This window comes from Dama dama, chromosome 7, assembly GCF_033118175.1.
Source record: "Dama dama isolate Ldn47 chromosome 7, ASM3311817v1, whole genome shotgun sequence".
In the NCBI taxonomy this organism is placed as follows: Eukaryota; Metazoa; Chordata; class Mammalia; order Artiodactyla; family Cervidae; genus Dama; species Dama dama.
In genome coordinates, this window is record NC_083687.1 from 15,904,253 (window position 1) to 15,927,617 (window position 23,365).

Genomic DNA, 23,365 nt, shown 5'->3' on the forward strand with positions numbered 1-23,365 from the left:
TAAGTCACTGAAGACCTCTTTGCACTTCTCATCCACTTTCTCAAATCCATGAAAACTGAGCCAACTGCAGGCAAAGGTTCTTCCAAACCTCATTTGTGGTGATGGCCCTAACCTCACGCCAAGCAAAGTCAATGTTTTTTTGTGGCTTGGTAGATGCTATAGTCTTTCCAAAATTGTTGTGAGGTTTTTCCTGATTCATCACTCGCCTTTACTGTCTGACGACAAGTGTGACGTAAATAATATTTCCTGAAAGTCGCTATAGCTTCTTGGTCCATAGGTTGGATGAGTGATGTTGTATTTGGCGGCAGATGCACTACTTTGACCTTGGGATGAAAGTCATCCATGGATGGGGGTACCCCAAACATTGTCAAGCAGCAAAAGAATGTTGAGTGGGATGTCCTTCTCCAAGCAATGTTTCTCTACCTCCAGGATAAAGTGGTGGGAAAAACCAGTCCTGGAAAATGGCCTGTATAACCCAGGCTTTGGAGTTAACAGGAAGAGAGCTGTGCAGCCACGTTTTCAGGGCTCTTGTGTTTTCTGAACAGTAAATTAAGAGTGGTTTCAGTTTCACATTGCTGGAAGCATTGCCACCAAACAACAGAGCTAGTCTATCCTTTGCTGCTTTGTAGCCTGGCATCAGGTTTTCCTCCTTACTGCTGTAACTTCAGTCTGGCATCCTCTTCCAGTACAGTCCTGTCTCACCCACATTAAAAACCTGCTCCGGTAAATAAACACCTTCATCAAAAATTTGTCAAAGCATTTCAGGAAATTCCCAGGTAGCTACTGTATATGCACTCACCATCTCGCCACTTACTTTTACATTAAAAAGGTTGACTACAGCCTTGAATGGATGAAACCAGCCACGGCTGGCTTTAAAAGATGCACCCTCTGATTCTTTGCCATGTTTCTTCTTCAGTTCAGTTCAGTTCAGTCACTTCGTCGTGTCCGATTCTTTGTGACCCTAAGGACTGCAGCATGCCAGGCTTCCCCGTCCATCATCAACTCCTGGAGCTTACTCAAACTCATGTTCATAGAGTCAGTGATGCCATCCAACCGTCTCATCCTCTGTTGTCCCCTTCTCCTCCTGCCTTCAATCTTTCCCAGCATCAGGGTCTTTTCAAATGAGTCAGTTCTTCACATCAGGTGGCCAAAGTATTGGAGTTTCAGCTTAAGCATCAGTCCGTTCAATGAATACTCAGGATTGATTTCCTTTAGCATGGACTGGTTGGATCTCCTTGCAGTCCAAGGGACTCTCAAGAGTCTTTGCCATCACCAGAGTTCAAAAGCCTCAATTCTTTGGTGCTCAGCTTTCTTTATGGTGCAACTCTCACATCTGTACATGATTATTGGTAAAACCATAGCTTTGACTAGATGGACCTTTGTTAGCAAAGTAATGTCTCTGCTTTTTAATATGCTGTCTAGGTTTGTCATAGTTTTCCTTCCAAGGAGCAAGTGTCTTAATTTCATGGCTGCAGTCACCATCTGCAGTGATTTTGGAGCCTCCCCAAAAGTTTCTCCTTCAAGTCTTCATAAAGGCTTTTAGCTTCCTCTTGAATCAGCATTAAACTGAGCGGGATTAAAAATAAATAAATAAATAAATAAATAAATAAACTGAGTGGGATTCAAAGCTGGTGCTGATCCTACATCTACACACTGAGAAGTTTTCCCATCTTCTCTATAACTTTTCCACGCTTCTTCGATATTATTGTCAACATCATCGGCAGAGCAGACTTCACATGTTCCATGATCTTGTCTGTGTTCTTTATAATCATGCCAATTGTTGAATAATTCATGTTATAAGAACAAGCAAGGTCTACCATCTTTTCACCTCACTACTCTCTCAATTATTTACTTCACCATTTCCATTGTGATAGCTTGGCACCTCTTAGTGGTACCAGCTACATCGCCGCTGCTTTTACACTTGTTTCTGAACATCTTGGGCCCGAAATAAAGATACTCTGCTACTGTACTCTATACCTGTGGGGTGTGCTCAGTTGCTCAGTTGTGTCTGACTCTTTTTCGACCCCATGTATTGTAGCCTGCCAGGGCTCCTCTGTCCATGGGATTTTCTAGGCAACAATACAGGAGCAGGTTACCATTTCCTTTTCCAGGAGATTTTCCCAAGCCAGGAATCGGAACTGCATTCGAATCTGCATTGGCAGGCAGATTCTTTACCGCTGTGCCATCTGGGAAGCCCACTCTATACAGTACTGTACACAAAAGCATAACTGCTTGTAGGTGATGCACACACACGACAATGCATGCCAGACATGTGAACTTACGTAATTGGACGTGCAGACGAATGTTAGCATCTTTAAAAGTTCACAACGCGAAAGCTTGAAGGTAGGGGACTTACTGTAATGCATCCTGCGTAACTCAAGGATGCCTGGTGTCAGTGAGGCAACAACTCTCAGGAAGCTTCTGCTTCTTGCTGTGCTTACGCTCCCCTATGCTGCGAAAACAAGTGTCATCAAAACAACTCAAGAAATAGACCTGCTGGCTACTGCTATGGAGATGCAAAACCAAAATGAGAATTATCCATGGTAGGCAAAGACAGAACCAGATTAGGCACAATTAATATGTAGGAGAACCAACACCTTTCTCACCAGTGGTTATATTTATTAATTTATTGAATATTGTCATTTAATTATTTCACTAAGATTTAGCATGTATATGAAACATTCTTTCTTTTTTCTCAAAATTGTCAAATATGATAACAATTTAGATTACTAATAACTTAGTAGGATCATCTTTCTATATTATCTTAGATTAACCAAACATCTCCCACCCAAACAATATCACATCATAACAACTGACAGACAGAATGGCTCCCAAATGTAACATAGGTAAGCATGACTTAGAACAGACTCATCTATTGCCTACCGCAACCACCATTTGCATGATTTTCCAGAAGTAAATATTTAACAAAAAAACTACACTTGTTACCTTCCCTCTAACACTAATACCCTTTGCTAATTTCCAACTACATTCAGCGGCCACGTTCCTTCTATTAGTGCTCCAGGCTCACAAATAATTCATCATTGAATGAAATGTCTTGTTTGGCTTAAATCCATATGGTAATTACAAAGCCATATGCTAAAATTTATCTTCTTCAGTGCTACCAACCTTTTTTTCCCAAGGAAAATCATTTTCCTCCCATTTTCACTAATACTTGCTTTCTAGTTCAGAGTTTATAGTTTCAGTATCACAAATTATGTGCTCAAGTTTTCCACATTTGGGGAAATTACAGAAATAAATAGAACTAGAGGCAATGGATTTGTAATTTTGGAAAAACATAGCATTTCCTCTGCCAAGTAAATAGCTTTATACACCTCTAAGTTTACTCAATGGCATTTTACAAGTTCTGAGTTTATTTACTTTTATTACTTTCATTTTAATATAAACTTTATTATTTTTCCAAGTATAAAAGTAATACATGCTTCTTGTAAAAAAAAGTTTGAAAATTTTAAAAGTAGAAAGAAGTTTAAAAGAGTCCTATCACAAGGACAATGTCAACTGCAAATTGACACTTGCCATGGGCACGTGCCCTCTACCTCTATGATGATTAAATCATGAGCTGCTGTAGCTGCTGACCTTTAGCATCTCCCCGAGAAGAGTTCAGGGTGGAGAGCAGAAATGAGGGAAAAACTGGCAGGACAGGTCTTCAGATAGATATTTTCAGGAGCTGATTTTATGATCCCAATTTTTGTATCTCCTCATATCTAGGAAAGCACCAAAATCCTTCATGGTGAAGAGTGTTCCTCCTGACTAGCAAAAGCATCACAAGACTAGGAGAAAACTTCTGGGAAAAATATGTGCTTGATTGTATGTATTCCCCCTTCACCAAAATCACTCACATACTGATCTTTCACCACCCCCACCTCCACCCCCACCTCTTTGGAGCGGCTTCTTAGAGCTATCTGAGGTGCTGTCTCCCAGGTTGCCGCCCTCATTTTGCCCCAAATAAAGCTTAACTCACAACTCTCACATTTGCATTTTCTTAAGTTGACAACAATGATAAATATATTGATTTAATTCCTCAATTTTCTTATGAATATTTTGCAGACTTGTGGTAAAATTATAAGTGTATACATGTTGTTATACCACTTAATATTAATGATGCTATTTTCCTTTGACTGTTTTTGGATACAGGTGCAAGGAAAGGAATGGGGGGTCTACACGGATGGATTCTTTCCCTAAATAACTAAGTGTGGCTCACAGTGCAGGTTGCCTGTATGGGTTCTGATGTCCCTTTCCACCCTATTTGGCTCTGATTTTGTTCAGGGAATTTTTTAAAAATACTAGTCTTTCCCTGACTCCCTTGCAACCACAGCTGGCCATGTGACATGATTCAGGTCAGTGATAAGTAAGTGAAAATCAATGGGTAGAGCTTCTGGGAAGACTGTTAAAAGGGCAGCTTCAACCAATGATTTTTTTTTTTTTTTCCTTTTCTCTTCCAGGAAAGTGGGTGTGGTGCGGAAGGTAACTCAGGCATTTTGCAGACTGAAGTCACCTGCTGAGATGGCTCTGCAGAAAGACACAAGGAAGCCCCTAAGGCCTCCTGAAGCTTCGGAGGCAGCCCTGGCTGCAATCTACAGAACCTTTCCAGTGCTCCAGCAGATGATGGGGAAGGAAGGAACTGTTTGGTTGCTGCTGCTGCTGCTGCTAAGTCGCTTCAGTCGTGTCTGACTCTGTGCGACCCCATGGACTGCAGCCCAACAGGCTCCTCCGTCCATGGGATTTTCCAGGCAAGAGTACTGGAGTGGGGTGCCATTGCCTTCTCCGACTGTTTGGTTAAGCCACAGTAAATTGGACTGCTGTTACAGTTATTAGTTGATTCACTAACAGAAATGTCCAGTATCATTGACTGAATAACTCTTCCCTCTGTCTACATTAAATAGTAACACAGTATAGGGTTTGATTCTGGTTTATCTGTTCTTCACCTGTATAATTTTCACGCAGTATAATGTGATTTCATTATTAGGGTTTTTACCTCATTTCAGTATACGGTGTCACCAGCTCACCCTCATTTCTCTATTTTTCAAACGTTACTTTGTTCTCCTTGGTTGTTTATCTTTTCGGATAAACTCCGGAATAATATCATTTTTTAAAAGTCTCTCATGTTTTGCTTGGAATTTCATTGAACTTCTACATCAACATGGGAAGACCTGCCCTCTTGAAAGTGGTCACACATCTCATTCAGAATAGTTTCATTTACCTTCGTCTTCTTTTATTTCTCACCCAACGCTGTACTATTATCTTCACAAATCTCTGAAAGTTTCCTGAGTATTTCACCTTTTATTTTTGCTATCATAAAAGAGATCAATGTTGCCATTATTTCTTCTACCTGGGAGATTCCTGGGGCTTGCTGCTTAGATTCAGTCAGGTAAGTACCGAAAGATAATAGGTCGTCAGCCAGCCTGAAGAGCCTCTGTCTGAGCTCTGGTTCATAATCACTAGCTTTGATTTTGTAAAACATCTTCGACTACCCTAGAACTTGATCTGAAAACACAACGTCCGTTGTAAGTGGATAAACTGCTACGGATACCCAGGCTGTAACTGCTATGGAAGTTTCAGAGCAGGGAGATAATGTGCAACCCGTAACCCTAGTTACCTGGTCCAAATGATCGCTCTAGCCACCTGATGGAGCCTCTTCCCTTCACTCACCGAGATTTCATCCTAAAGGCTCTTCCCCACATGCACTCTCTCTAGGAGAGCTCAGCACTTCTCCTGCCTTGACCACACTTGTCAGTTTGTGGTTTGGTCAGACTCTGGCCTTGGTACATGCCAGCAAAATTAGGACATCACTGAGGGTCCTGGGGGCAAAGACACTGGTGTGAGGGAGCTGAAGTGAGCTGTGACAGAAAATTATTGGCTGATATGGGCTCTACTCATAAAACTACTACAGCTTCAAACTATGCCTTTTTTTGCATTTACAGACGTTATTATAATAGCTGTATAGTTGAGGAGTTGTGTTTTACAGAGGACTCCTGAGGTGTTTCATGGGCATGTTACATTTTCCAATTAAATGGTTAGTGAAGATAAGAATACAGTTTAAATTCTTTATAACGCCTGAAAAGAGCTCACTGAAATTCTTGCAACATAGTGAATGCTTCGTATATATGATATTGACACTCTCAAAAGGTTGTAATGCTTTTTTTCTCTACTAGTAGAGCTGTAAGACTTAGAAGTGTTTCCAAATCTATGTATTCATCTGCAGGGCAGAATAAAGTGACCTGGCAAGCCTAAATTATTCAAAATTCTTTTAGGTTACTTATGGTTTTACTTTATATGCTCAAAATTTAGAAGAGATTTCAAAAAACATTTCAAAAAACATAATGTAGTATCAGAATAAATCAAACAATCAGACAACAATTATGAAGAGTACCTGGACAGTAAATTAAAAAAAAAAAATCCATCCATACCAGTGCATAATTTTAAAAGTGCATTTTACCTCTTAATCTCAGGAAAAGAAATTATATGCATTTGTTTACGAGGAAAATGGAATAGACTGTGGTGACAACGTTTTACATGTCAATAATTAATCTCATGTGACTAAATCCCCCCAAAATCTACATTCCTAATGTATGAGTGAAAATACTGCAGTTATTACATATTAAACAACTGATGGTGAAAGCATCTCTCTTACAAACTGAATGTTTGTGCCACTCCCCCCAAAATACAAATGCTGAACTGCAGTGATAGATGAGTGTCTATTGTTTAAGTCTCCCAGGCTATGGTATTTTGTTACGGTAGCCAAGGTGACTAAGACAACCTTCTATCTAAGACATTTCTGATACTGAGAACGATCTCTTCCAATTGGCCATTCAGAGTAGGGAAAAGCAGCCTCCCCCTTGTTATTACTCTAGCAGACAGGCTTCCTCATTTTTCAGGTTAGAAAGCTTCTCTATTCCTCTACAATGGTCATTGGCAATGTTCCATTTTTCCAGGAACACAGAACCTGGCCAATCCATGAAGGACACAGAGTATAACTGACCATCACTGGTCACTTGTTCAGATAATCCCGCAGGACAGAAGCTCCAGCTTCTCAAGAGGTCGCCTCCCACATGTGTCAATAATTGACTCAGTAAAAGAGAAGGGTGGAGTTAGTTTTAACTTTGAGATCTATGTGTACAGGTCTAGGAATCTCAAATGCTAAATGGGGCCAGAAAATGACACAAAAGAAAAGTGTAATGCAGTAGGTAGGTGTAAGAACTGAGGGCAGCCTGCTTCATCTAAAGGCACTGACTTTGCAAATTTTAAACATAAAATGTGTAGACCAAACAAAGCATATTTGGCACTGATGCAAGGAGTGTCCACAGCATAAGTGAAAGGACCGGCTTTCAAAAGGACAGAGTTTCCTGAGACTAGAGGAATGGAAGTGATGGGGGAAAAGGGTGGGAGGCAGCAAGTTGAGGGAATTGGTGTTCGAGGAAATGATCAGTTTACAAGTCTGTTCTACTTGACTAGAGCCTTCTGAGGTCAGGGGCAGGTGCTCTCAGCTCCCCCACAGAGCGTCTGACACATAACAGAGAAAACTGCACTGGACTCAAAGCTTTGGCTTACACAAGAGCCTCCGGGGGCCTGAAGATGCCCAGAAATCACAGTCTTCCCAGAGCTCAGATGGAGAACCAAGATAAGCCTGGGTTGTCCAGGCAAGAAGAGCACCATCATCACCCCTAGCTGTAAGCTCTGGCTGACGGAGGCTGATATCCTATCTCTTGCCAGAACACGGCATCTTGGGGAAATATCACACAATCTCTGTGACCCTTACTTTAGTCATCCATAAAACACGGATTATGATGTAATAGGGAAGAACTTTTTGTATTCTATTACAAATTAATCACTAAAGGGATGCTGCCTATAAGCCTAGATCGTAATCTTCCATCTCTCTGGGAACACTGCTTCCCAGGTGATAAACATTAAACTAAAATACATTTGTTTAGCTCACAGGAAACATCCTGACCAGGCCTATCTGTGAATGACTGCCGGGAGGAAGAAATTAACACATTCCCTCTGGAGGCTGATGGGAACCAGGAAGTGTTTGACTTTACTCTCTCCCCTTTTAGAATAAAAGGACCCTGAATTCAAACTCAGGCAGGATGGTTCTTTGAGGAGGTGGGGGGTGGGGACGTGGTGGGAGAATGAGCCTGCCATCTTCTTGGTTTGCTGGCTTTCCAAATAGCATCGTTATTCCTTGTCCCCACAACTAGTCTCTCAATTACTGGTGAGCAGCACAAACTTAGACTCTGTAAACAGTCATACTTCCTTAAATGAGAGGTTTTCCTGGTGTCTCAAAGAGAAACTTTCCCTAGGTGGATGAGTGAAGAGATTAAGGTGGATGGGGCTATGATAGAAGCATCTGGGATGCTTGTTCAAACATAATTGAATCTTCTGGAGGTGGAGGCCAGGAATCTGCATCTTTAACAGTCATTGCAGGTGATTCTTCCACACAGTTAAATTTCAAGCCACTGGATTATGACATTTACCAGTTTTGCCCCTCCTGACTCCTATTGCCACACGAATGGTCCTAATAACTTCCCATAATGCTCCAGACTCTTTCTGACCTCCATCCATCTCATTCCTGTCCCGTACACTACTGAGTGCTATTTCTTCCTGAAAGATAGTTGCAGTCATGCTATGCCCTGGATTAAAAATCTTCAAGGGCTGCACCTTGTCTGCTGAATCCTTGTTTGTGTACCATTCCAGTCTTAAAGTTCTCACATATTCCTTCACTGGGGTCCTGCTGAACAGATCTATTAACTGTCCCAGGACAAGCTCTGCTTTGCAGGTTCCCGCCTCTATTTCCACGTGAATGCCACACTCCACGGCCCAAAGTCCTAACCTCTCCCTCAAATACTAGTCCATGTGCCATCTTCTCCTTGAGTCTTCTTCTGACTGCTTGACCTGGCATAATTTCCTTCTCCTCTAAGTCCTTGCCACTTTTTGTGCCTCTCTTAGGATTCTCATATTCCACCTGATGCTATTTTGTACGATTTTTATCCACTGTGCTATGAGTTCCAGGAAGGCAAAGCCTATGTTGGTAAATTCAGTGCCTAGCAGAGTGTGTGGAACCAAGTTGGATCTCAATAACTGTTTGCTAAATCCATGAGTGATTCCACATGACTAGGCTGTAAGCCACGAAGGCAGACACTTTTTGTAACTCCTGTGGCACTTAGCAGAGTTTTATATCCAATAGGTATTAGAAATGTCATGAATTTAAATTTAACATCTGTCAGTTTTTTTTTTTTTTTTCATTTGATGACAAATTATTTAAAAAACACACAACATAGCCAGGACTTCAATACTGAATGCTAGAATTTACTTTTTTTTTTTTTAACAGTAATAACCATGACTGTCTTTGGAACCTTAAATGGAATATGCATCCTTATTTAGGAATACTAAAATTACACTAAAGTAAGGTGACTATTTTCCCTATGGTTAAGACCAGCAGTTATACTGTTTTACTTCATGAGACATACTTAGATTCTAACTATATTCCCTTTATAGCATATGACATAAGGAGCTCTCAAAAGAAGTAGTTCTATTTTCATTTAAATTACTAAATGCAGAATAGCTCTACTACACATCTGTGCATAAGCATATATATGTCTATAGATAAAAATATAGCCACTTACTGTTTTAAATTAAAATTATACTTTGTGATCATTGTAGATTTACAAGCAGCTGTAAGAAATAATGCAGAGAGTTCCCATGTACCCATTACCCAGTGTTTTGCAACGGTAACGTCTTATCTGCTAAGTCACTTCAGTCATGTCCGACTCTGTGCCACCCCACAGACAGCAGCCTACCAGGCTTCCCCGTCCCTGGGATTGTCCAGGCAAGAACACTGGAGTGGGTCGCCATTTCCTTCTCCAATGCATGAGAGTGAAAAGTGAAAGTGAAGTCGCTCAGTCTTATCCGACTCTTAGCGACCCCATGAACCGCAGCCTACCAGGCTCCTCCGTCCATGGGATTTTCCAGGCAAGAGTACTGGAGTGGGGTGCCATTGCCTTCTCCGGGTAACATCTTATAAAATGATATTAAAGAATCACAACCAGGACCTTGAAATTGATACAATTCACTGATTTAATTCAGATGTTCCAGTTTTGCTTTTGCTCACCTATATACATATATGTGCTCTAGTTCTATGCATTTTGATAGTTTGTATACCTACCATCACAGTCAAGACACAGGAGAGTCCATCACCACAAGGATGCATCACTGGACTCATATAACCATTCCCCCTTCCCACCCTAACTCCTGTCAGCCACTGATCTGTTACTTACTTCTATAACTCTGCCAATTAATGAACATTATATAAATGAAATGGCAAAGCATATTATCTTTTGGAATTGGTTTTTTTTCGCTCAGCATAATTTCCGGGAGATTCATCCAAGTTGTTAAGTGTATCAACAGTTCATTCCTTTCCGTTATTGTCATTTTATTACACTGAAGATCCATAGTTTACATCAGGGTTCGCTCTTTGTGTTGCAAATTCTGTGAGTTTGGACAAATGCATGGAGTTATGTACCTACCATTACATTATCAAATCTAATAGTTTCACTGTCCCCCAAATCATCTGTGCTTCACTTATTCATCCCTCTACCCCTGGCAACCCTCCTCAACCACTGGCAAACACTGATATTTCTACTGTATCTATAGTTCTGCCTCTTCCAGAATGTCATACAGTTGGATTCATAGAGTGTATAGACTTTTCATGCTGGCTTCTGGCACTTAGCACTATACATTTAATGTTCCTCCATGTCTTTCTATGGTTTAATAGCTCATTTATTTTTATTGCCAAATAATATTCCACTACATGGATGTACCACTGTTTTTCTATTTGCCTATTGAGAAATATCTTGGTTACTTTTGGCTTTTGGTAATTATGAATAAGGCTGCTATATCCATGTGTGGGTAGGTTTTTGTGCTGTCATAAATTTTCACCTCATTTAGGTAAATACCAAGGAGTGTGACTGCTGGATCATATGGTAAGACTTATGCTTAATTTTGTAAGAAATTAGAAACTGTCTTCCAGAGCGGCCATTCTATTCTGCTTTCCCACCAGCATTTTTGTCAGCATTCTTATCAGCATTTGATTTGATTTGATATTGCTAGTTTAACAGTTTTAAAAAGTGTGTAGTGGTATCTTGTGTTTTAACTAACAATTCTTCAGTGACAGATGATGTTGACCATCTTTTCATATACTTATTTACCATCTATATATCTTCTTTGGTGAAATGTCTCTTCAGATTTCTTCCTCACTTCTTAATTGAATTGTTTACTTATTGTTGCATGTTAAGAGTTCTTTGAATACAAGTCCTTTATTAGATATGTGTTTGGTAAATAACTTCTCTGAGTCTCTGGTTTATCTTTTTATACTACTGACAGTGCCTTTCAGAGAGCCAATATTTTTAATTTTAATGAATTCAACTTACCTGTTTTATTCTTTCACAGGTCATACCTTTGGTCTTGTATCTAAAAATCTCATTGCCAAATGACTAGAGCAATAATTGCAAAAAGTGATTGACTTTAGCCTGGTGCCCTGACAGTATATATACAAAGTTCACAGGAAGTCAACAGGCTTGTAAATGCTTCTGCAAGAGCAGAGAGGTGGAACCCGTTAGAATATGAGGAAAAAGAAACAGAAAAGGCAAACTATGTGTGAGAACAGCAAGGGTGGGTGTCCATCAGGTGAACTGGGGGGAAGCTATGTTGCTCAGTGGTAAGGAACCTATTACTGATGCTATTATTGTGCCATATCAAAATAACCTTGAATTCTATGTCACATGGTTAACCCAAGTATAAGAATATGGAAAGGATCAAAAGTGTGTATTGTCATTGTCCCTCAAATGGATGACTTCAGGAGAGAACCAAGGTCAACAGACATCTTGCCTAGTATTTTTGAATGATACTCAGAGTATTTGGGACATTTCTGCTTACAACAAATACAGCCAGTCAACCAGACAGACAGGATTTCAGAGTTAGAGCCTGTTCTGGTTTAAGAGTGTGAAACCAGATTAAGAGTGCATCCACACTCTTAATCCAATCCAGGTACAACAAAAGTCACATCCCATTATAAAGAATTGCTTTATCATCTTAGTAAAAGGTAAAACCTTCAAAATCCCCAGAAAACTAGCAGACTCAATACCAGTCAAATCCCATTATCCCCACACCAAAAGACTACACAGCTCTGAGCTGTTCTGGGATTTTACACTATTGAATACAACTGAAGTACACAGGATACAGTCTTGGGATATGGGAATCTCCTTTCTTAATGAGACTCTTCTCATTTTTATTTTAATGAGATTTGTTGTCATGTAATTATAGTCTGAAACATAAGAAACTTTCAGACCACTTTTGTGGGTGCGTGTGTGCATGTGGGGGTGGGGTGGGGTGTGGGGTAGTTCATTAAAAACATCTGTTTTGTAACTGAGGGCACTTCGGACTTGAGTCAGGGAACTCCTTCTCCAGCAAGAAGACAGAGCTACCAAAGAAGGAACTGCAGTTTTAGACAGGAAGCTGGCACCAGCTATAGAGACAACCCCACCAACACTGAGAACTGTGGCTAAATGCCAGGCATGCTGGGAGAAGGAGAGTCACAGAGGGAATTAAGCCTTTCCCTTGCTCTCAAGAGGCCCACGGGTATTTTCTAGTAGGACAACAGAAAGTACCTAGAGCCCTTCTTATTCTTCTGTGAAGGGGAGAAGAACCACCAAATAAATTCTACCACCCTATGAGATCACTAATCTCTGAACTTTAGACACTGGAGGTTGGATGGTTGTTAAATATTATATAATCTAATGCCCACATCTTACAGACAAAGAGAAATCAGGAAAGTGAAAAAAAAAATGGTTTAAGATTGCAGGTTTGGGACTAGAACCCAAATTTCCTGCCTTCTCATCAAGTGCTCTTTCCTCCAGATCACATCACCTCTCTTGGAGCTCAAAGGGCTTTTCTCACCCCTTGGTTGTCCCATAGTGAGACTGTACCTAGTTACGTCAGTTAGACTCAGACTCACAGAGCTCATGCTGTTTTCCCTACACATTCTCATCTTCCAAGAGTCTCCTCCATGGTTTCAACTTAACAGACAATTGTTAAAAATTTTAAGGAGTTACTTCAGCCTAGGTGGGAAAGAGACTACCAGCGCAAGGAAGGCATACGCCCCACCTCTGTGGAATGTCCTGTAAATGCGCACATCTGGTGTGGTGTTCTCAGACTCCAAGGCATACCTGTGAAACTCATCACAACCTCCTTCCTGCACAAGTTTTCTAATGGAAGTCTCCCTTTTAGGTCAATGACGCCTTAATTCTCTAGGTCCTGTGGTAAAACCTTGAAGCTATTTTTGCTATTCTGGATAAGAGTGAGAGTATCTGGTTTTCAATCCTTATTCTACCACTAACTGAGTAGTTTTGAAACCCTGGGCAAGTCCTAGCTTTCTGAGCTTCCTCTCTTCAACCAGCAAAACGAACAGAGCCATAACCTCTGGGATTCATCTTCTCTGCAGAACCAGTCAGACCCGAGGTGGGAGGCAGAATCTACCTCTCTTCTATCTTCCTCTCTCTCTCTCTTTCTTCCTTCCTTTCCTTCTTTCCTCCTATTTATTTACTGCACATCTCTCAGATTTCTCTCTCCTCCATGTTCATCACAGTCAAGCCCTTCATTTCTGGATTTATTACTAAACATGCTTCAAGCTCTTCCGTGTAGACATGTCTTGTTAAAAGCAATCTCGCATGCTTGCTCAGTCACTTCAGTCACATCCGACTCTTTGCGACCCCATGGACTGTAGCCCGCCAGGCTCCTCTGTCCATGGGGATTCTCCAGGCAAGAATACTGGAGTGGGTTGCCACGCCCTCCTCCAGGGGATCTTCCCCACCCAGGTATTGAACCCACATCTCTTATGTCTCCTGCATTGGCAGGCGGCTTCTTTACCACTAGCGTCACCTGGAATGCAAGAGTTATCCTAGAGGTGTACAGATTAGACTGGAGGCTAGAAAACTAATTAAGAAGCCTATTAGAATAAAGATCAATCTCACACCAAAAACCTGTCCTTCACGTCCCCCAAAGGCTGGCTTCAGTTGGCCTTGCTGCTTTCACTTCACATGACTCCTCAACACATAGCTTTTCTGTCTTAAATGCTACTGTTTCTATCCTTTCTGTGAGGAAAGTGTTTCCTTTTTGTAAACTTAATTCCAATGATTTCTTTAAGGGCAGTTTCTCCCATTGAGTCAGTAGTCTTTCCTTTCTCTTAATTTTTATACAAATATTAAGAGTACCAACAATAATCCCCTTTCCTAATTCCCTCTAGTAAATACTGTTAGCATAAAAAAGATGAGATGTAAAAACTCTTAATCAACATTTACAGAAGAATATATATGTTTTACATATATTCTTTATATATATATATATATATATATATATATATATGTTTTATTATCTCTTCTTGTTTCCTTTGCAAATTAAAATAAGCAAATGACTGTTGACCTTTTTGGTAGAGGATTAACATATACTTTAAACTGTCTTAGAATAGTTAATAAGAAAAATATCATGATACATTTTCTTGGCTCTACCAACACTCTAAAGATGTCTGGACAAAAGTATATGAATTATTACTAAATATAGGTATAACTTAGGCAAATATTTAAGCAAACAGTGAGGAATATTACATATACACTTACAGAGTAACTTATTCCATTATGAGATAAGCTCTGAAGACTCTATTTCTATTTCAGTTATGAAACAATCAGTGCCAGTCTTATTCCATTATGAGAGATAAGCTCTGAAGACTCTATTTCTATTTCAGTTACGAAACAATCAGTGCCAATCTGACCAAAAGCATGTCAATGTTAGTCAGTGACTGTAGGGAAGCAGTTCGGGAAAACAAAGTTTTATTTTCTCTCTTCCCTGGTGACCCCGATGGTAAAGACTCTGCCTGCAATGCAGGAGATCGGCATTTGATCCCTGGGTTGGGAAGATCCCCTGGAGGAGGGCTTGGCAACCCACTCCAGTATTCTTGCCTGGAGAACTCCCTGGACAGAGGAGCCTGGCGGACTACAGTCCATGGGGTCGCAAAGAGTCAGACACGACTGAGTGACTAACACTAACTAAAGTTTTACTTTTTCTCTTTCAGATTCTTTTATTGCTAATTTGAATACCTTCCTCAGAGAAAGGCCACAGTCGGAGGAGTAAAATGGCCTCATTTCACGTGGCGGGAGTAAAGCAGAATTGTCACAGCCCATCAGTCTTCCCGGTACCCAGTCTCTGAGAACATTCACTGCATCCGCTTGTACCAACTCCAAGAGAGATCATTTCAAGAATGGAGCTTCAAGCAATTTTAGGTCCCATCACTACTGTCTATTTGTCATAACTGGAAAAAAAATCCACTACACTACAAAAAGATTCTGTTATCCAGTATTTGTTAATTATGATTGAGACCAGAAACATACAAAGTTTCAAAGAAAACAATTGAAGGGAACATCTGAAAGTAATTTCCCCCCACTCTTTGTTGTTCTGCTACTCACGGCAAATCTTCCAAACTGGAGGCTTCATGTCTTGGATCCAATAGATCATAACCACATTCATTGTAGATTTCCAAATAGGAAATGTGCGTTGTATATATTTTGCTGCTGTCCTGATTGGGAAAGGGAAAGATGTTATTAAATGGCTATAAATCATGATTCAGCTTAGAGAGAGATGAACACATTTATCTTTAGTTTCCTTAACAGTTTCTCTCCTTCACTCTCTCACTTTGCATGTTTTTCATTTTCAGTTCGTGACACTTTCAAGTTGCCAGTTACCATATGCATGAAGTTTTTTTTTTTTTTTAAGATGGCCAACATCCATGATTACAAGCAACTTCAGTCTGTTATTTTTTATTGTTTCCACGTTACATGTAAAAAGTCAATATACACTTGAAATGGGCCAACTTGGTTGCAGAACTATATAAAACACTATTTTCTACTTTCAGGCAGGAAAAAAAAAAACAGAACACAGAATTGTTATTTCAGTTTAAAAACTTCAGTAGCCAAAGAATTTCCATCTTCAATCGTAATTCCTTTTTAACTTTTCTAATATTCAAATTTCCAATGACAGATAACATAACAGTAAATAGATATCGAAAGTGAATTCCAGGGGATAACAGTAAGATGGGCATTAGCAGTTCACTACTTATACCTTGCATGCTCAATTGCTCAGTCGTGTCTGATTCTTTGTGACCCCATGATCTGTAGCCCATCAGGATCCCCTGTTCATGGGATGTTCCAGGCAAGAATACTGGAGTGGCTTGCCGTTTCCTACTCCACTTATACCTTACCTGTTGGATTAATTTTCCTTGCCCAAGTGGCAAATTAGAGATATTCAGTTATTGATTAGAGAAAGGCCTTTTCTATGAGTCATTACTGAGATGCAATGATACAGGCATCAATGTAATTAAGATAAAAGTCAAGGTGACTGGTCCTAGTCTCAGTTCTGCCAACAGACAGAAAGAACTCACTCCCTCTGAGATGGAATAAAACAGGGATTTTTTTTTTTCAGGTCTCAAGAAAAATCCAAGGTCTGTTTTTCAATACAAAGTATCAATAAGAGCACCTCTTCTTGTTTCCCCCAAGACAGAAATGCTTCCATTTCTGCAAATATTAAGAGTCCTGCTTGCTACTCATAAGAGGAGAACGTATTTGTGTCTTCTGGCAAGAAGGTCGGCAGATTGTCAGAATGGATATTCATAGACAGGACTCTCTTATATATTCAAGAAAACCCATTTGACAGGTATTATTCAAAGAAGGAGAAGATGGGAAACGAATCGTGGCCTGCAAATCCAAATCTGGAATCCTGGTCCTAGCAACTCTGAGCCGCTACCAGGTCAGGCCTCTGTTCCACACCAGCTGAAGTGAGGAAGTTGGATAAGGACTCTGTGCTCTTCAGGTTAAAATTAATATGATTTTCTGGCCCTAAAATGGCCCAAACTATCCACATAAAGATACTACTACTTCATAAAAATGAAATAATACATGAAAAATTAAGGCAGTTCTCAGCTAGCACATGGCTGTAAGTGAGATACTCAAACTACAGCTGAAATTCCATGTCTGGTGTTCTGCAAAAGTGACAGCATGGATTGAATCTCTAACTAAGCAACTTCTCCCAACCAAGTGCTGGAAATCTTGCTGATGCAGGTGACGCTGACTGCTAACACTGACAAATGATCTATCAATTATATTAGGGTCCTCATTTAGTAAAGGCATCATATCAACATAATTTAGGGGATTATAGTTTACATTAGTGCAGGAAACAACAGCCTACAAATGCGAGCTAGACACAGTCTGAGTGGGCTTTAGTCTAATCCAATGTTTCCTAAAATACCACTTAAAATACTTGTGGAAAAAAGTGTTCCATGATCAACGTACACGCTGTCCATCCCTGAAAGATTCTTAGAGCAAGTTAAAAATCCAAGGGGAATCACTTAGCAACATCCTGAGATCCTGTCTGAAACAACATATTTCTAAAACTTATCTGAACATATCTGACATGTCCCATCGGTTATGGTTTGAGATTTTAGCATACAAATATGAATTCATCTCAGCATCAGACAAAGCTGGGTTAGAGCAGTGGATCTGCCTTTATAACTGAGTGATCCTGCGCCCTTAACCTCGGTTGTTTAATCACAAAATCGGGGATAATAACCTTTAATTGCAGAACTACTGTAATGGAGAAATAAGTTTCTGTATTTTAAATCCTAACAACAATGCTAGGCACCGATAAATGTTAATAGTCACCAATAAATCATTGCTGCTGCTATTATTATTATTGCTGTTATTATTTTTATTTCTGAAAGCCTCCAAACAGAGAATTCAATATGTGAATACAGAAGGAAAGGAAAAGAAAGGCAAAAAGAACAGTCAAACTGTATGTTCATCGGCAGGGGAGAAACTCTCTTCTTCCAGAAACTAGAAGAAATCATAAAAAAGTCAGGAAAATGGCAAGTCCATTGCCCTGAGATGATAGGGATAATTCCTTTGGCTCCTCCAGCTTCTGCGTTTTCTGGGCTTTTCTTGGAATACACACTTAAAATTCACTGAGCTATGTGGCAGCTACCTTTCCTTATTACTCCTTTTTTTACTCTTTAGGACTGCCAGACTGTAATGTAACACACATGTTCCCTGCAGACAGCCTTTTCTCCTGCCCCAAAACAAGTATGAGCCTCACAATACTCGAAAATAACGAGCGGTGATTTCTAAAATAAATGAAATCAATTTTCATCTTTGAAAATCTTTGCAAATGTGCTATCACCCACTCACAGGCATTTTAGCACCCGGTATGTACTAGTTCTTAGTTTATCTTGAGATAAATACTTTGCATAAGTCAAATGTTTCCTTTAAGGAGTCTGGAGAACACCATGTGACTTATAAAGCAATCAACAGTGGAGTACCTGTCAGCATTTTTCAGCTAAGAAGTGAGGACAAACTTTATGAAGAATTTCAAAGTTTCCCCTGACTCATTCTGCCACAGTTCGGTCGGTTTATAACAAATGCATTGTGCCCCATCCTGTTAATCTGTTCATTTACAAGGAGTTGCCCTGGTTTTACGTTGGTCTGCTGGGGTCCCTCCAAGTCCAGGAGGTTATTTAGAATCATTCAGAATGAAATGAGGTTTGGAGTGACGTCAATGACAGATATAAAACAATGAACCCAATAGATGGTAGGTACTTGGGAGATATTTAGACTTTAAAAACTGTATTTTGGTAACCACAGATGAAATTTAAAGACAAATATATTTTCTATTAGGAAAGAATTTATTTTGTTTAACTTAATTAGGGGATTAGCTCCATTCATTCTAAGTTTCAAAGGGTTCTTTGAAATTGGTCAGAAGTCAATTGGCCAGAAGACATTAATGGTTGTAGTAATAGCTATCATGTTTTGAGCATTGCCTATGTGCCAGGAACTGGACAGTATCTTTAAATACAGTGTATTCAACTCTCAAAGCTACCCCACAAGCCTGAGACATCGAGCAACTGCCCAAGTCCACACCCTGTTAAGCGGTGCACATAGACCCAGGTTGGCCTGCACCACTTCACTGATTTCCCCAAGACAGCACACTCCTACATTAAGCAACAAAAACTACTAGAAATTATATTCCCAGTTTGTGAGATCTGGGAACAAAACAAAACTGTTAATGTCAGAAATAAATGAGTAAATCAAAAGGAAGAATTTGGATTCAACATATATATTATACTCAATCCTTTCCTTCCCAAATTTTCTGGCATGCAGAGCTGGCATGTTTGCGCTAGGGAGAGATGAGCTGAACTAATGGGTAATTGCTACTTTATGGGTGGAAATTAGAATTATGCATATCTCAGCAAGTCTCATCTTTGCAACTCAAAATGCAAGCAGTATACAGTGGAGAAATTTTGGAAACACTGTTACACTGACCCAGTTAGGCCATTTGTTACACAGAACTGATACAACCAAAGAAATGCTGGAACTAGCAGAGATGCCAGAGATTGTCTAGGACAATGTAGTCCCTATTTTCAGAGGGAGAACTGAAACCCAGAAAATTTAAGTGACTCACTGTGTAGGATTTGTTTAAAAACAACCAGCAAAATAAAGCCAATCTGATTGTCAGTTTTCTCAGTTATCAAATGAGGATAGAGATACCTACACTGTCAGTTGTGTTAAATCTTGATAAAGAAACAGGTATTTGGGGGACATAGTTTTTTGAGGCAGCAAACCACTGTGTTCCCCTCTGCCTAGCAAAAGTAATAAAGCTATCCTTTGCTACTTCAAAAAAAGAAAAATAAAGAAACAGGCATTTGGAACTATACAATAAATGATGCATATACTATATATACGAAACTCCTCTTCATAACAATATTAATTGCAATAGGATGTTTACTGTGGTAAATTCCTCTGGGCTCCCAATAAAAGTGTGAAGAAGGTAAAGTCACACTATCCTATTCACTGCTTTAGTAGCTAAAATAAAAGATATTTTTCAATTGCTTAATGAGAAAGAGAAGATATTAGTTGGAAAATATGGTTTCTGTTCTTTTAACTTCCATGGGTGTATGAGAAGGAACTCCCTTTGAGTCTTTGTTGAAGCAGAATCACTTAAATGAGGCACCTTCTGGATTTCTACCTTTTCAGCAAAACCCCAAACTTCCCTTAAATGTAAATTATGGCCATAATTACTACACAATATTTCCTCATTTATATATAATACAATAAAATGTCACAATAAATTTTCCACCCACAGTAAATTCCTGCTGTATGTATCAAGCATAAAATGAACTGAAAGCTTCGTACCTGTTGTAATTGCTCGAAAATGTATGACAGTGTCCTTGGGATGATGCCTCTGTCGCTGTAGCGCTCCGCCCCACCTGTGATGGTGAACGTCTTCCCGCTGCCTGTCTGTCCATATGCAAAAATGGTACCATTGTAACCAGCCAGGACACTGCGTAAAGAAACAACACACTTTTGGGAGAAGGCGAGGGTGGGATGTTTCGAGAGAACAGCATCGAAACATGTATATTATCTAGGGTGAAACAGATCATCAGCCCAGGTTGGATGCATGAGACAAGTGCTCGGGCCTGGTGCACTGGGAACACCCAGAGGGATCGGGTGGAGAACACATATAAATCCATGGCTGATTCATGTCAATGTACGATAAAAACCACTACAATATTGTAAAGTAATTAGCCTCCAACTAATAAAATTAAATGGAAAAAAAAAAGAAATAACACACTTTTAATCAAAATGGATAGTTGTATTTGTATTATGCATGCATGCATGCTAAGTCGCTTCATCTTGTCCGACTCTGCAACACTGTGGACTGTAGCCTGCCAGGCTCCCCTGTCCATGGGATTTTCCAGGCAAGAATGCTGGAGTGGGTTGCCATGCCATCCTCCAGGATCATTTGTATTATATGGCTATTTTAATAGCAATTTGATTCAACACTACTGAAAAGACATTGATAGAAATATCTATAGAAATATTTATGGATGTGACTAGCTAGCTAGGAATTATTTTTTATTTAGGAGTCTTAGCACATCAATCCTTTTCTCTAAGAAAGAACCAGTAACTCAAATGGGATCCAGTCATCTTAAATATTTTCTTCTGTTGTTTGAATAAAATTTTTATTTTAGAATATAAATTGACCCTTGGACAACACTATGTGGGTCCACATATAATCAGATTTTTTTTTCCACTAAATACATACTATAATACTACATGATCCTCAGTTGAATCGGTGGTTGAACCCACCAATGCAAAACCATGAATACAGGGGGCTAACTGTAAAGCTATACTGGGATTTCCAACTGTGGGGAGGGTTGGTGCCCAAACTCCTCATTTTTCAAGGGCCAAATGTACTTGACCCTTTTATATTTACAGAAAAGTTGCAAAGATAGTATAGGGAGTTCACATATACCCCACACATGGTTTCCTCTATTGTTCAGATCTTAGACTAATATTGTACATTTGTCACAATTAATGAACCAATATTGAAATGTATTATTACAAACCCTACACAAATCTCCTTAGTTTTTAACATAATTTCTCTTTTTCCCCAGCTTCACTGAGATAAAGTTGGCATATAACATATATAAAATTAAGGTGTACAATGTGATGAATTGATACAATATATATTGTGAAATAATTACCACAATAAGTTGACTTAAAAAATCCATCAACACATTCATCACCTCAAATAATTATCTTTTTTTGTGGTGATAACATTTAAGATTTGCTCTCTCCACTACTTATAAATACTTAATACAATATTGCTAATTATTGTCACTGTGCTGTATATTAGATGCCCAGAAACTTACTCATCCTATATTTAGAAGTTTATATCCTTTGGCCAACATCTCCCCATTTTCTCTACTCCACAGCCCCAGGTAACCACCATTCTACTCTCTATTTCTATGAGTTTGTTTTTATAGATTCCACATATAAGTGAGAACATATAGTATTTGTCTTTAACTTATTTCATTTAGCATAATGCTCTCAAGGTCTATCTATATTGTCATAAAAAGAATTTTCTTCTTTTTTTATAACTGAATAATATTCCATTGCAAATATATACCACATCTTTATCTATTCATCCATAGATGGACACAAGTTTTTCCATGCCTTGCCAATTGCCTTGGTAGTACAGATATCTCTTTGAGACAGTGATTTCATTTACTTTGGCTATATAGTTGAATTTGAACAACTTGGGTTAGAACTTTCACATGGACTTTTTTTAGTAAATACAAAAAGCCTTCTGTATTTATGGGTTCTGCACCTGCAGATTCAACCAACTGTAGATTCAAGTTTCCACCCAAGGTTCGTTGAATCCACAGATTTGAAACCCATGGATACAGAGAATCAAGTATGGGACTTGAGCATTCATGGATTTTGGTAAATGCAAGGGGTCCTGGAATTAATCCTCCACAGATACAGACAGATGTCTGTATACCCAGAAGTAGGACTGCTGTATCATATGGTAGTTCCATCTTTAATTTTTTAAGGAAACTCCACACTGTTTTTAATGATGGCTTCAAAACAACTTACATTTCACTGACAGTGTACAAAAGTCTCCTTCTCTTCTCTTGAAATCAGGAAATATGCCTCCAGCTTTGCTCTTCTTTCTCAGGACTGCCTTGGCTATTCAAATTCTTCTGTAGCCCTTAAAAAATTTAGGTGTTTTTACCTGCTTTTGTGAAAAATGCCATTGAAGTTTTAATAGGGATTGCATTGTATCTATACATGGCTGCAGGCGGCTTGCTCATTTTAATAATATTAATTCTTCTGATCCATGAACATGGTATATTTTCCCATTTATTTGTGTCTTGTTTAATTTTCTCTTTGATGTCTTGTAATTTTCAGTGTACAGATCTTTCACTTCCTTGGTTAAATTTATTCCTAAGTATTTTATTGGTTTTGATACTACTGTAAATGAAATTGCATCTTTTAAGTTTTTTTTCAGATATTTTGTTGTTTGTGTATAGAAACACAACTGATACCTGTATAGTGATTTTGTATCCTGCAACTTTAGTGAATTTGTTGCTTAGTTCCAACAGTTTTTTGGTGGACTCTAGGATTTTTCTCTATGTAAGATCATATCATCTACAAACAGGAATTTTTACTTCTTTCTCTCAAATTTGGATGCTTTTTATTTTTTTTTCCTTGCCTAGTTGCTCTGAAGAGGACTTCCAGTATTATGTTGAGTGGAAGTGGTAAAAGTGGGTACCTTTGTCATGTTACTGATTTTAGTGAGAAAGATTTAAAGCTTTCACCATTGAGTATGATGTTAGCTATGATTTTGTTATATATGGCATTTATTATGTTGAGGTACATTTTTTTATGCTCAATTTGGTTGAGTGCTTTATCTA

At 39.1% G+C, this 23,365-nt stretch overlaps 1 protein-coding gene across 1 annotated transcript in view; it reads right to left on the bottom strand.

The window, feature by feature from the left end:
- KIF6 (kinesin family member 6) overlaps positions 1 to 23,365 on the bottom strand; it is a 392,667-nt gene that overhangs the window by 280,029 nt on the left and 89,273 nt on the right. The window contains exons 4-5 of the mRNA XM_061146073.1: positions 20,295 to 20,442; positions 15,525 to 15,634 (exon numbers count right to left, since the gene is read on the bottom strand). Coding sequence (XP_061002056.1) covers positions 15,525 to 15,634; positions 20,295 to 20,442 — 258 coding nt within the window. The remainder of the gene's footprint in view (positions 1 to 15,524; positions 15,635 to 20,294; positions 20,443 to 23,365) is intronic.